General features: G+C 43.8%; 1 protein-coding gene and 1 long non-coding RNA gene across 2 annotated transcripts in view; one reads left to right on the top strand and one right to left on the bottom strand.

The window, feature by feature from the left end:
• Positions 1 to 3,455: 3,455 nt before the first annotated feature.
• LOC122728111 lies at positions 3,456 to 11,671 on the top strand. The gene is made up of 4 exons (XR_006353235.1): positions 3,456 to 3,988; positions 5,831 to 6,102; positions 7,907 to 8,016; positions 10,917 to 11,671. It is a non-coding gene; the product is annotated as an uncharacterized LOC122728111 (long non-coding RNA).
• Positions 8,161 to 14,920, bottom strand: part of PNPLA3 (patatin like phospholipase domain containing 3) — a 28,348-nt gene continuing 21,588 nt past the window's right edge. Inside the window, 2 exon segments of the mRNA XM_043966281.1 lie at positions 8,161 to 10,225; positions 10,660 to 10,767. Of these exon segments, the coding sequence (XP_043822216.1) occupies positions 10,683 to 10,767 (85 nt within the window). The 3' untranslated portion in view covers positions 8,161 to 10,225; positions 10,660 to 10,682.

Here is a 14,920-nt window from a genome sequence, read left to right as displayed (position 1 = left end):
GGCAGGCCGAGGTCGAGCCGGGGCGGGGCGAGTATAGGGGGCGGGGCATCCCAGAAGGCTGGGCCCGGGGCGGGGCAGCCTTGGCCTCGAGTCGCGGCTTCCTGTGTGGGCTGGCAGGGAAAGTGAGGCCGAGGAATCCCTCGTTTTATAGAAGGGTAAACTGAGGCACCGCGATCTATCCCACTCTTCCTTTAGAGAGCAAGTCGCGTGGTTCAGGACCCTCCCAGCTCCCTCCTTTCCCCAATGACGAAGCCCGGGAGGGGCAGGGGCAATAACGAGCTGATGTGGATGGAATTTGAACCCAGCTCCCGAGCTCTATGGAGACGAGGAGGTCCCGAATTCTAGCGATGAATAACAATAGCCCACTTTGATGGCGCTTGGGTCTGCTTCATTATCCGCGGGATGGAGGCCGACTGGGGCTGAGAGACTCTAACTGTCCTGCGCTGGACTTGAACCCGGGTCTTCCAGAGCGCTCTCCATCCCCTGAGCTTCCCAGCCTCCTGCTTCACTAGGCCTTTTCCCCGGCTGCTTCTCGGGGCCTCATCCTTCCCTCTGCGGCTTCCTCGCCTGGAGGAAGCAGAGTCGGACCCATCTCCAGCCGCCAGAGAGCCGAGGGCCCCTCCGAGGGCAGCCCAAGAGCCCGGGTGAGGCCAGGGAGGACACATCAGACTCGCGGCCCTGCGTGCCAACTGCCGCTGCCTCTGGTCCTGGTGCTGGGTGGACACCGGACGGGCTTTCAGGCTTAGACCCCCCCTCAAGAAACGGGAATGTCCTTTAGCCTGACTCCAGCAGCTGATGGGTGACGGGGTTCAGGATAAAGAAGAAGAAACCAAGGATGACCAGATAACTGGACAGACATATGGAAAACTCAAGGGACTATTAAAGTTTAGCTGGGCCAACTAGACGTCAGGACAGACAGACCTAAGAAGTCAGGGAGATAAAATTCTATAGCAGGAAAGTCAGTGAGGCGTGGCTGCTACCTGACCTGAGCTAGGAGACAGATAACCCCAAAGGTCAGGACCATCATTTCAAAAAAAAACCCTAACTCAGGAATATGATAAGCATCCTGGCTTTCCCCACCCCACCCCAAAAAGGAACTTTCCGGTTTTCAGGTGGACACCCCACTTACCCTCTATAAAAGCTTTTGCCTTCTGTTCAGAGAGGGGAATGTTGCTAATTCACCTTCTCCCCAGGAGTAAAGTCTTTAACTTACCCCTGGATCACTTTCTCTAGTGCCAAATGAAAAACCACTTTAATTCTAGTTGGACTATGTTCGAAAGTGTAATTCTTTACTGAGGAATACCTAAATGACCCCCACCTTTCCCCCATGACACAGTCATCCATTTGAAGTCTGAGAAAAATGACAAAAGTTCACAAATACAATCAGGACATAGTGTGCTGGTAAAGCAGCTTAAATGTCAGCACAAGTCAGACTTCATTAGTCACTTAGCTAGAATGTTAACCCAAGACTCCTTAGTTAACATTCCTTCAAAATCAACTTGCACAATCCCTTCCTTTTTTTCTTTTTTTTTTTTTTGCGGGGCAATGGGGTTAAGTGACTTGCCCAGGGTCACACAGCTAGTAAATGTCAAGGGTCTGAGGCCAAATTTGAACTCAGGTCCTCCTGAATCCAGAGCCGGTGTTCTATCCACTCCGCCACCTAGCTGCCCCCCACAATCCCTTCTTTTTTTTTTTTAATAAAGTATTTTATTTTTTTTCCTGTTACATGTAAAGATAGTTCTCAACTTTTGTTTATACAAGCTTTCCAATTTCAGATTTTTCTCCCTCCCCTAGACAGCAGGTAATCTGATATAAGTTTATATATATATATATATATATATATATATATACACACACATAATAACATTAATCCTATTTCTTCATTAGTCATGTTACAAGAGAAAAATCAGGGCAATGAGGAAAAACCTCAAAATAGAAAAACCAACAGCACCAAAAACAAAAGAAATAGTTTGGTTCATTCAGCATCTATACTCCACAGTTCTTTTTTTTTTTTCTGGATGTGTACATCCTCCTCTATCATGAGTTCCCTGGAACTCTTCTGTACCATTGCATTGGTGAGAAGAATATAGTCCATCACAGTAGATCAACACACAATGTTGATGATACCCCACAATCCCTTCTAAAGGATAACCCAGGAGGATGTTTTGCAGACTCTAATAAGCCATTATGAAACTGATGTGGGATGTAATTAGGGTCAAATTAATCAGGAGTCATCCCAAAAGAATTACAAGACAGTGACTCAGTTTCCCAAGTTTTATTGCAATACTGTGAGTGATCACAGCTAGAGAACCAGAAAAGTGTCTCTCAAATTTGGAAAGAAAATGCAGTTATATTTATAGTATGGATAAATTGATTATCAGTCTCATAATAATCTCCACCTTTGGGAGGTACAGGGGAGTGCTTGTCCTAATTTGGAGTTCCTGGGGTCCTAAGCCAACCCCTGAGACGAGTACCTTTTTCTGTGGAGGTGTGTTTTGGGGGTTTACCTGTCATAAGGTGAATCTGAGGACAAATTTGTCCTTTTCTGCATATGTCTCTTTCTGATTCCCATGGCCAGTTTTTAAAATACCTTCATTTTTCATTTATTTCTAGTCTGAATTTCTATAGCCTGTCAGTATATCATTGTTATATTACCTGTCCCTTTATGTTCCCATTATGGGTACTGATTTCTGTGGGTAAGAGAACTTAGCATCCTGACTTGTAAGTTATCCATTAACTGGGGTCTGAATCCCTCTTAGAGCTCATATATGAATTAGAGCTTGGGTCTTAAGTTTTACTGTGAACCCCTTTTTTGCCTCCTACATCAAAACCAGATTTCGAGGGGCAGCTAGGTGGCACAGTGGATAAAGTACTGGTCCTGGAGTCAGGAGGACCTGAGTTCAAATCCTCAAATCCGGCCTCAGACACTTGACACTTACTAGCTGTGTGACCCTGGGCAAATCACTTAACCCCAATTGTCTCACACACACACACAAAAAAAAATCATTAAAAAAAAGAATCGTCTCAAATAAGATAACCAGTAAGCTTGAAAGCACTCTGTAGGCATTAGCCATTGTTATCATACCATTAAGTGGGGATTATAGCTCTCAAAGATTCTAGGGAAGGTGAGACACAGAGCTGTGGAATTAGGAATGTTAGAGTCGCCAGGGATTCTACATATAATGTAATCCATCTTCTTCATAAGGCTCATGAAGGGGCTGAGGCTTTGGAAAATTCCTTGCTTTTCTTCTACCTCCTGAAATTACTTTGCATCAGTTCATTGGTTTCTCTGCCTCCCCTCAGCAAAATGTCAGCTTCTTGTGGGTAATGCCCATCTACTGGGTTTGAATTGTCAAACACTTCCTGTCCCATGTATCTCTTAAAGGACCAGATATCCACCTCTAAGACAGGAAGGGAGGGAGACTAATGGGGCAGTTAGGTGGCACAGTGGATAAAGCACCAACCCTAGATTCAGGAGGACCTGAGTTCAAATTCAGCTTCAGACACTTCCTAGCTGTGTGACCCTGCAAGTCATGTAACCCTCATTGCCCCACCAAAAAAAAAAAAAAAAGTGGTTGAAATGAAAATTTTGGTGAGAGAATTTAAATCTATAAATATATTGAAAACTTGGCTTTTTAGAATGACTTATTCTGAGCAAGAACATCATTCAGGGCTTCCTTGACAACAACGTATCAGAAAAGAAGCTAATCCGGGAGAAAGAACATAAAATTTGTAGGCCCTGGACCTGAGTGTAATTGAACTTTGACCTTTCTCCCTGATGTGCCTGTGGGGATGTCACTTCACCTTCCTCTACCTTGGGTTCCTTCTCTAGCTCCAGCTAGAGGATCCTATGAACAATGAAGATGTCTTGATCCCTGAGGACAAATGATCAACCATCATTACAAGAGCGCATCACAACCTTGGACCCAGAGAACCAGACATCAGTACTCATCTCTGCTTCTCACTCTTTAAGTCATCTATGAAAAGAGTAGGTTGGACCACACACAGGGTTCCTTTCAGTCTATTTTTCTGTTGGACTTAATGGGCTCGGTGATAGATTGTGGGTCTTGACCACAGACAAGCTTAGCTGAACTTAGAGAAGCCTCTCTCCAGAATGACCACAGAGAGATGAATGTTTGAGTCACTGTGATGGAGCCAAAAAGGGCTTAACAGATAAACTGAGGGTTAATAGAGAAACTAAGATCTAAGTTTTTATCAACGGTAACCAAGAGGGTTCAAGTCCCTATTAACCCTTACTATGGCTCCTTATGTTAACCTGTAAATTAATGAAACAATCAATATAGAAGAAAATAAGGTCTTAAATTGGGGCAGAGGAACTATAGCTTGTGGTATTGCAAAGTGAGAAGGTAGGAATACCCAAAGATGGGAACAGAGGACAAGGTTTTTATGGGGTAATAGAACAAAAGGGAACTTAATGTAAATGAACCTTTAACAAAAGAAACCACAGAACTGCTCCGGAATTAAGTATAGATGTCACTTAACTCTAAATAGAAACTACTTAATGTAGGTGGACCCTTTTACATAATAACATAAAGTCTAGTTAGTCTAGTAAAGTGGGGAAACCTTTGGGAGGGGATAGTTTGCTTGGGGGAAGGTGGGGGGAAGTCCATAAATTGATCTAGAATCTGGAATTGACAAAAGATTGGTTAGCCCCAGGCAATTCATTTGCCTGGGAAGGGAGAATAGGTGGGGATCAGTCAGTTCTCAGTAAATTTGTAGTTATCACTAACTATGGTCCTTAACTATTAACTATTAATAGCCTTTAATATTCCTAGGTGACAGGACACCTAGAAACCAGATCTTCAGTAAAGAGATATTATAAAGACAGAGACCCTCTGGCTCTGACAAGTTCAAGCATGTCTTTAGAACCATTCGAAGAAATGGCTAAATTTGTCCTTAGGTTCATCCTATGATGTGTAAACCACAAACACACCTCCAGGGAAAAAGGTACCTGCTTCAGGGGATGATTTAGGACCCCAGGAAGTCCAAATGAGGATACACCCTCCCCTGTACCTCCTTAAAGTGGGGATTAGGATATGAGGAGATAATCAGGTTTTTTTTCTTACAATAAATATAACCATCTTTCTTCTCCTGAGATACCTTATCTTTTTTCCTATGGTATTCTCCCTGTGGCCTCACAGTATTCTAATAAAACTTAGGAAACTGAGTCACTGAGTCTTGTAATTCTTTTGGGATGCCACGTGATCAGTTAGATCAATTAAATCCATCCCAACATCAACTGCAATTCTCAGACAGGTCATACCTAGGAGGGCTGTTGGGGAGGAGGTAGTGCCCCCTACCCCCACCCCAGGAAATCTGTGTCTATACATTATTACACCTTAAGGAACAGGAGGGTAGAAATTGTGTCTTCTCTATTCACTCAACAGCCTAGTTTTGGTGATCTACACACAGAATGTGCTTAATAAATGTAAGAATTCATGATTTTAAGATGCCTGCCCTCAAGGAGAATCTGTGCTCCGTCTCCCTCGAAGATAACATTAACAAAACAAAATAGATATGGTTACCCAAGATGGGTAATTGCTGTGTGTAGAGAGGATCTCACAGCTGGGATCTGAGATTGTACATTGATAACCTTTCACAGATAAGCCAAATTCCAGGGGGAAAGGCCCTTATGGAGAATCTCCCAAAGTATCCCTGAGTATCCTTCATAGAGATGGAAAACAAGGAGGAGGGAGGGGCCCAAAGAGGGACTCAGTTGCTGAGAAAGCTAGTGTTATCTTAGATTATAGTAAGGGAACTGTCTTTCTAAACTCTTACACAACCATTTACCTTCTTAAATAAATTGCAGCACCTGGAGTTTGAGCATCATCAAAGACATGTCTGATTCTGTCCCAAAACTGAAGTATGAGGCCTTGAAATATCTGCTGAGAAGAATTTCTGGGAAGAAGGAAGAAGAGCATCTACCATCTTGCCAGCCATTGTGGAGGAGGGTTGTGAGCTAGTGTGATGCTGTGGGTCCAATCCCGGGGTATCCCTCACGCCACACACCCCCAGTCTCTTCTGGGACCATAAAAGGTTGCCATGGGTGATGGTGATTCAAAGCTCAGAGTCCCAGAACTGGTGAGCATCCTGGTGAGAGTGTAAAACTGCTAAAGGGGGTGGGCATAACCAAAAGCTTCCCCGGCCCACCTTCCCTTCAGGAATGGAGCTAAGGAAAAGTCAGTTCTTTCCTCTATCACAGGAAGCTGTTTGCTTGCAAGTGATTCCTTCCCTCAATTTCTTGTTGTCATTACAACTTAGGAATCTGCTCCCCCTTTATATAAACCAAAAAGAATCAGGTGGCCACTAATCTTGGGGGAATGACAGCAGTGGAGAGATTTGGTAGACATAGTTTCCTTTGCCTTTTAAGAAACACAGAGGGGCAGCTAGATGGTGCAGTGGTTAAAGCACCGGCCCTGGATTCAGGAGTACCTGAGTTCAAATCCGGCCTCAGACACTTAACACTTACTAGCTGTGTGACCCTGGGCAAGTCACTTAACCCCCATTGCCCCACAAAAAAAAAAAAAAAAGAAACACAGAGACATTTTCCCCCTTTGGATCTGAGAGATGGAGCATGTGTGAAGTGATAATGGGCTTCAGGCAGAAAGTGGCACTTGGCCTAGACTTCTAGGCATTCCCTAGATAGGCAGAAGAAGGAGGACATTTCAGCCTTGAAGGACAGCCTGTCATCCATCAGCAACAGCAAGAAAGTTTAGTTGGAACAGAGTGTGCCTGAAAAGGCCCTGTTATGGAAGTGAAGGACTCGAAAGGTCAAATGGAGGAGGTTGTGTCTTGTTCAGGAGGTAAAAGGAGGCCAGTTGAGTTTCTGGACCTGGGAGGTGACAGGCTACCAAGTCTAGTGGATTAACTATTAGAATCGTATGGAAACTGAACGATTCTTAGTGGGACAGAAGCCACTTTCTGTAGAGTACAGTGCCGTACACTCTTGACCTTGAACTATGGTAGCTCAAGACCTTTGGGCTGCTTTCCTGGGTCTAGTTTGTGTTCCAGACAGACTGAGTGCCAGTGGTTTTGAAATGCTGTCTTGGAAAACAGAACCTGACATGAGTCTAATTTGAATAGTTGTAGGTGTCACTCAACACTTACCATGGGCCAGGAACTGTGCTAAGTGCTAGGTATACAAAGAAAATCCAAAAGACAAGCCCCTGCCTGCCCTCAAGGAGCTGCCAAGCTAATGCTCACATTTCGTGAAAACTGTAAAGCCTTGATTGCCACATCCAGGCTCAACAGCCAGGAAATTATGTCCACGTGGTAAATTCTCCAAATAGATGAGGAAAAAAATCTTATGGTCTGAGCAAATTGAAATGGAAATTACTCCAGCACATTTTATAATTCATTGTTTGTGGACTTATCTTAATTAGCTAAGTTCTTGGCCACGTTCTACCAGGGCTGGGAGGCAAAGGGTGGGTGGGGGGGAAGGGGAAAGTGAGAGGGTGAAGGAGAGAGGGAGGGAGAGAGACAGACACAGAGACAGACAGACAGACAGACACAGAGAGAGAGAAACCTCCACGAATCTGGCATAAAGTCAATCAGAAAAAGACAATTTAGGGAACTCTAAGTGATTTAGAAACATGACCAAGATCCCTGTAATAGCTGCTCACTGGGCAGGAAGGGAAGGGGTCTGAGCAGGGAGCTGGTCCTGGCCCTCAGCACGGCCTCATGATGGAGGCTGGTGACATGGCGCTGACAAGGAACCCAGGTAGCACCCCTTCCCTCCTGCTGCCCCACGTCCTACCTAAGATCCCTAACTCCAGGTTGGAGCTAAATGGGGGCAGGAGGCATTTTTAGAGGAGGGGGACACAAGCATTTCTGGCCAGTTTGGGGGCATTCTCTGACCCATATTTCAATGTCTGCACATGCACAGAGGCCCTGGAGTTGACCCTGCCCTCCCAACCTGCCCAGCTCCAGAGACTTCGAAGACATCTGGCCATGGAAATGCTCTGGCTACAGCAGGCCATTGTCAGTCGGAAGAAGGTAAGGTCCTGGTCTTCCACTGGCTCCTGTCAGCTCTCCCTCCCTACAAATGCAGTCTTGGGGGTCCTCAGCCTCCCGTGCCCTTTCCCAGCTTCTACGTCTTCTTTTTTAACTTTGGAGCTGAGGAGGAAGGGCAAAGCCCTACAGAGCCTTAGGTGTTTGGCTTCACCCTGACTGCTGCCTCTTATCTTCCACAGTATCTGCTTCTCAGACAAACACTGGATCTCCCAGATTAGCTGGAGAGAGCTTTGCCTCAAGCAATGGGACCAGCAGAACACCATCACCTGAGTGACCCGAGAGAACTGGGCTACCGCCTAAGCTGGGGAGCAGATACTGCTAGGAAGGGCCTCACCGTGCCTCCCTCCTGGAGACCCCTCCAGTGGGGCACAACTTTGGCCTTGCCCTCCAGACTGATTGCAGCTCTGTACACCAGGACCTCTCTTTCTCCATCCCCTGGCTCCAGGGGCCAGACTGGTATCACAGATTTCTGAGCCTCAATACTATATTCCATTACAATCATGTACCACAGCTTGTTTAGCCATTCCCCAACTGGCAGGCATCCCTTTCCTTTCCAGTTCTTAGCCACCACAAAAAGAGCTGCTATCCATATTTTTGCAGTGTGTCTATTCTTAAACCCTAGCTTAATCCTGGTACTGAGGGCAATACCAAGGCTTTCCCTACTCTAGTTTAGTTCCTAGGGTTTGTCTCCTATCCCCTCGATTTAGATTCTTAGCTCCAGGGGGCCAGGCACCATATCCCAATTAACTTTGTATCTTTGCCCAACACCTTTGCAACCATAGGAGTTGCTTTGTCAGGGATTATTAGAGTAAAATAAAATGAGATGTAATGTTGAAATAGGTATCACAATAATGCAACCACAGCGCAGAAGCATCTGACCTACAAGAGGTCAGGGAAATAGTGCAAGAAGAGCCTGTGGGGCTGCCCAAGGGACAGGGATAGCTGGGCAGAATTGGCTCCAGACCTGCCATGTTAGGAAGAGGCATTGCAAAGGTATGGGAAGACAGGGCTCTTGAGGAGGGGGCTCATGCCACCAGATTAAGTGCCTGCTTATTAGAGACTCTGCTTAAACTTACAAACATTGAGGCAAATAAAACTATTCGAGTTAAAAAAAATTTTTTTTCAAAACTTACAGGCATTAATGCACATAAATAGAGGCCACATAAATATTAAAAGCCCTTACATCTTCCTGGATTTCACTCTTTTCTTTTCTCTTTTCTCTCTCTTTTTTTGTTTTTTGTTTTTGTTTTTGTGGGGCAGTGAGGGTTAAGTGACTTGCCCAGGGTCACACAGCTACATAAGTGTCAAGTGCCTGAGACCGAATTTGAATTCAGGACCTCCTAAATCCAGGGCTGGTACTTTATCCACGGCACCACTTAGCTGCCCTCCATTCTTTCCTTTTATCAAGCAGTTTACTGAAATGGTAAAAGTTCCTTCAAAAGGGAGATGAAAATGTTCTTGATGCTGAATGATCCCACATCAGCTAGTGAGATAGATGGCAGTCTTTTCCTTTGGTGAAGCATCATTCCCATACCTGTTTACCTAACCAACTTAATTAAACACTTGACTTAGAAGAGGGAGAGCACTAATATTTTCTTTCCTTTAAAATTGAGTGAATTTTTTATCTATTTTACATCGTTTCTAAAAGTAAATTGGAAGATTCAGTACAGAAGTCACAATTCTGTCCTATTATAGTGTCTGCTGGGCCATTATAAACCAAGTTTGGAAAGCAACTCTCAACTTTCATAAAGGATTTTGTGCCCTTAGAAATCGTTTGCTAAATTTCTCTTCTGAAGTGACTTGTAAATGCATTTCTTTAGGAGAAGAGACATTAAAGTCTTCTTCTATCCCAGGCATTTTATCATTCAAGAAAAACATGAGGTTGGGTTTGGAGATAGAGAATCTTTCATTGCTGGCTTAGGCCTCCAGTTCACTGATGCTGTATTCCAGACTAGACTGAGAACTTCTGCATGAGACCAGGCCGCTTCAAGCTGCTTGAGACAGGCAAGCTGGCTTCTTCTTTTTACAAATGGGCTATGGTTGCCGAAAAGTAAAAACAGCTCCTTCTTAGGTGGTGATGGGAAGGAATATCTCGGGTAAAACCACTTGAATTTGAATTCTGGAAGCTTAGGTTCATCTCCAGGCTCCACAATGACTTGAGCAGTCTTGGAAAAGGCCTTCATTCCCTCACCTGTCAAGTGAAAGGCTTAGAGTAAATCAGGGAGTCTTAACCTTTTCAGTGTTATTGGCAGTCTGCTGGAGCCTGTGGACCCCCTCTCAGAATTCTGTTTGTAAGTGTATAAAATAAAATGCATGGGATTACCAAGGAAACCAATGACACTGAAATAGTTATGAAAATCTTAAAAAAAAAAAAAGATCATGCTTCCTAGCTGTGTGATCCTGGGCAAGTCACTTAACCCTCATTGCACTGCCCCCCCCCCATCATGGACCCCAGGTCAGAAAGCCCTCAACTTGATCTCTAAGGTCCCTTCTCACTCCAAATTCCATGTGCCCTACTATATGATCCTGTAAACATTTACTGGGCGTCCAGTAAATGTTGACTGAAAAGAGGAATGCGTCTTTCTGTCTTGAGTATGTACATATGCAGCTAAATAACCTGCTTACTTGGATGCTAGAAGGAGATGATGTCATGCTGCTAGACCGAAAATTTTTTTGGCAGCCCCCTGCAACCATTCCAGGTCTTCGGGCATATCTGGAAACCATCTCACTAGCCTAAAAAAAGAAAAGAAACAAGCACACCCAGCACTTTAGTGTAAAGAGAAACACATCTGAGTATTAGAGCTGGGCCCAGGGAAAGGGAGGCAATACAGGGGGGATACAAGAAAACATAGGAAGATTTTCATCAAATGCTCCCATTTCAGAACCACAAAACTCCACTCTGGTTGGCATGCCACCATTGATCTGCCCTTGAATTGGCTGGGTCATCACGAAGACTTCAGGCTGCTGACAAATTCGTCCCACATGTTCCCTGATGGTAATTCAGTGCTGTGTCCACAGTCTGGTGATCCACAGGACTGACATCAATGGGTGCCGATCAAGTCTGCCTGGCGTTTTTAATAGAGGATTGTAGGCGAATTTGAGACCATGGAAGGTGAATCTGTGACTTGATACCAAAAAAGCTTAGGGGAAATTCATTCAACAAAGATGAGAGCTTCGGTGGGACTTTAAAAAAAAATTTGATTGTCTCACTTCATGCTATGTCATCAAAAAGGATTTGACTCAGAAAGATTGTGTCCTATATAAATTCTGATATAAATGGAAAGACATTACAAACACATACATGATCAGCTATTAACTTATGGTTAATTACTAATAAGTGAGTGTGAGGATGATTAGATGGTGGTATTTTATTTTGTTTTTTAGATCATGGAACATCTGACTAAACATAACATATATATAACATTGCATTTTAGTCACATACAAGAAGGCTTTCTCTAAAGAAAAAACCAAGCTGTCACACTCTGAAGCTGTTTAGAAAAATCAAAGACTTCAAGTGTCATTCAATCAATAAGCATGACTTCAGTTTCTACTATATTAAATGTTGGGAACACAAAGAGGGTGTTAACCCAGGAGCTAGACACTTGGTGCTCCTGTCCTGCAATATGCCACCCTGACAACTTCCCTGATTGTAACTTCTATGCTTTTTCTTTTTAAATAAAGTTATATTGATGATCTTTCCTTATTCATTACATCATTGTTACTTCCCCAACAATTCTCCCCCACCAATAGCAAGAAATAAGTTCAGCCAAGTTATACACTGTTGATGTTTGAAAACATGTGACTTGCTCTACCTCTTTACCTGTGGGCAGAAAGAACACTTCATCGTCATGTTCTGGGAAAAACTCACCTCGACTCTTGTCTTATAATAACTGCTCTACCTAGCTCACAGGATTGGAGGAAATGCTTTGGAAACTTCAAAGAGCATTATTATTAATAATGTTTCCTATTTTGCAGTTAAGAAACCATCAGGAGAACAATTTATACAATAACAGCATAAAAATGGACAACGTAGAAAGATTTAAGAACTTTGACACAAGAGAACAGGTGGCTGCCTACCTCCTGACAGAGGGCATGGAGTCAGAGTGCAGAAATTTGACAAAGATGACAAAAGATAGGCTAAAGTTGAAGAGAGGATATGAGAAAAGATAGACACTTTAATGCACTTGTAAATTGGCACAACCATTTTGGAAAACAGTTTGAAATTGTGCAAGTCAAGTCTATAGCCTTCAACCCAAAGATTTTACTACTAAGCATATATCCCAAAGCAGTCATTGGTGAAAAGAAAAGCCTGGTATTTACTGAAGTGGTTTTTCTGGTAGTAAAGTAAACAATGTAGATGCCCATCAATTAGGGCACAAGAATCAAAGCGGAATATTCCTTAATGTAAGAAGTAATTAGGCATTCAGAGAAACAGGGCAGAACTTAAGTAAGCTGATGCAAAGTGAAGTCACCAGAGCCAAGAAATCAATGCCTACAACAATGGAAATGGGAAAAAGAGCTACAGGACAAGGAGAATGAAGGCTACAGAATGACAAGTCAGCTTGACTCCCAGGAAGAGCTATGAGAAGCTCCCCCCTCCCCTCTCTGCCATGCTACAATATACGTTGTCGCATATGCTGTCAAATGTTTTCAGTGCATTTATCAGTCTTGCTTCTGAATCTTCTTTTTTGGAAAAAAATATCCCTTCTTCTAGAGTAGGGCTTTTTCTAATTTAAACTGTTCCTACTCACGACCCCTTTTAGCCCAAGGAATTTTTACACGACCCCAGGTATATAGGTATATAGGTATATAAAAGAGGCATACATAAACTTTTACTGTTGCCAAATTTTTTTACAACCCCCACATTCAGTCAAGGGACTCCATATGGGGCCAAGACCCACAGTTTAAGAAGCTAGGTTTTATAGGATGACTCATGGAGGGGTGGAGGAGGAATAGGGAGGGGAATTTAAGATATACAAAAACAATATCAATAAAGAAATTTAAAGAGAGATTAGTAACTTTAGAGAGGACAGTTTCACTTGCTTTGGAAGCCAGATTGCAAAGGGCTGAGGACTGAGTGGGAGCAGAGAGAGGGAAAGCAACAAATGTGGGCAGTTTCTTTTTAGGAGTTGGCCAAGGAAACAAGGAGAGATATAAAATACAAGCTTGAGGGGATGGTAGTGTCTAGTGAAATTGGTTTGGGGTTTGTTTTTTTAGAACATAATAGAGATTTGGGCATGTTTGAAAACAGCCTGGAAAGAGCCAGTTGATCAGGAGAGATGGAATATTTGAGAAAGAGAAAGAGAGGATGTCTAAGGATATAGTCTCTTGGAGAAGAGGGGGAGGCATGGGCTCAAGAGCACATAGAGGGGGTGGCCTTGACAGTGGGGTTTGTTAAGAGGTTTTTAAGATGAAGAGGAGTTCAGTTTTCTCAGGCAAGTAAGAGGAAAGGTTCTCAGCCAAAGGAGAGAGGAAAGAGGGAAGAAGAGAAGGCTCAGAATAACTTCTGAGGGAACCAGGAAATCAGTTAGGGAGGAATAAAAAGAATTAAAAGATTTTCTTGCAACCCTGGGGGCCTTTTTGAAATTACACGACATAGGGGCAGCTAGGTGGTGCAGTGGATAGAGCACTGGCTCCTGGATTCAGGAGGATCTGAGTTTAAATCCGTTCTCAGACACTTGACACTTACTAGCTATGTGACCCTGGACCCCAATTGCCTCACCAAAAAAAAAGAAAAAAAAAGAAATTACATGACATAAATTTATCTCGGGGCTTTCTTTGACAGGCCCTGAGCAGGAGCAGAGGTGGCAGATGGGGAGAGTCATCTATGGCTGGGGTTTGACAAGAGATGAGGTACCATGATAGGGATTTGAGAAATAATGACAATGTGAAATCAGAGATTGGAAAGGAGGAAAGTGAAATCAGAGCAGAGGTTTGGGAAAATCTGGAGGGGTGGAGGGCTTCAAGGTCAGGATGAGGGTGAAGGGTTAGGAAGTGTGACATCGAACGATAGGAAATGTTGGTCAAGTAGGAAGGAGAAAGCCAAAGTATTTGATTAAGGACATAGGAAACACTAAGGAGATCCAGGGCATGGCATCCCTGGCCGTGGCTGAGGTGGAGCCAAAGAGCAGGCCATGAGGTTTAAGAAGCCCTGGAGGAATGGGGAGGTCAGGGATCATCAGTGTGAACACTGAACTCCACCAGCATAAGGGCAGATGTTAGTGAGGAGAGAGAGGGGACTTGGCAGCGTGCTGAGCTCCTCAAGAAAAGTGGGAGAATGAGTCGGGGGCTGGCACAACAACCACAGTGATCTGAACAGGGCGGGAATTGTAAACTGTGAACCCAAAAGAGAGGTCGCTGAGAAGAGGCAGGGGGGGGGGTCTGTAAACTTCATATTCCAAGTTCAGTGTGTGTTTTTTGTTTGATTTAGTGGGGGGGGAGGAAGGAGAACGGTGTTGGAGGGGATGGCCAGAAAGCCGTATTGTTGAGGGAGACCGGGGCTCTGTGAGGGCTGGCTGTTATTTGGGGTTTGTATCTCAGTCCCTAGCCCAGTACCTGGCACCTAGTAGGTGCTTAATCGACGTTTATTGGATTTGGTATAATGACAAAGTCCGCTGGCTCAGAATCTGGCATTCGCTAGGCCTTGGACAAAACTAGAGGTTATTCTCCTCATCTGCAAAATGGAATTGCATTATTTCCCCCTTTTAAAATGTTTTTTTTCTATTAAAAAGCTATTTTATTCCACCTCCCTCCCACACACCCATTGGAACAAAAGAAAAGAAAAAGAAAACCCTTGTAACAAATATGAATAGCCAAGCAAAACAAATTCTTGCGTTGGCCAATGTCGAAAGAATATTATCTCATTCTGCACTCTCTGTTGGGAGAA

This window comes from Dromiciops gliroides, chromosome 5, assembly GCF_019393635.1.
Source record: "Dromiciops gliroides isolate mDroGli1 chromosome 5, mDroGli1.pri, whole genome shotgun sequence".
Taxonomy (NCBI): domain Eukaryota; kingdom Metazoa; phylum Chordata; class Mammalia; order Microbiotheria; family Microbiotheriidae; genus Dromiciops; species Dromiciops gliroides.
This window is presented reverse-complemented; position numbering and strand designations above follow the sequence as displayed.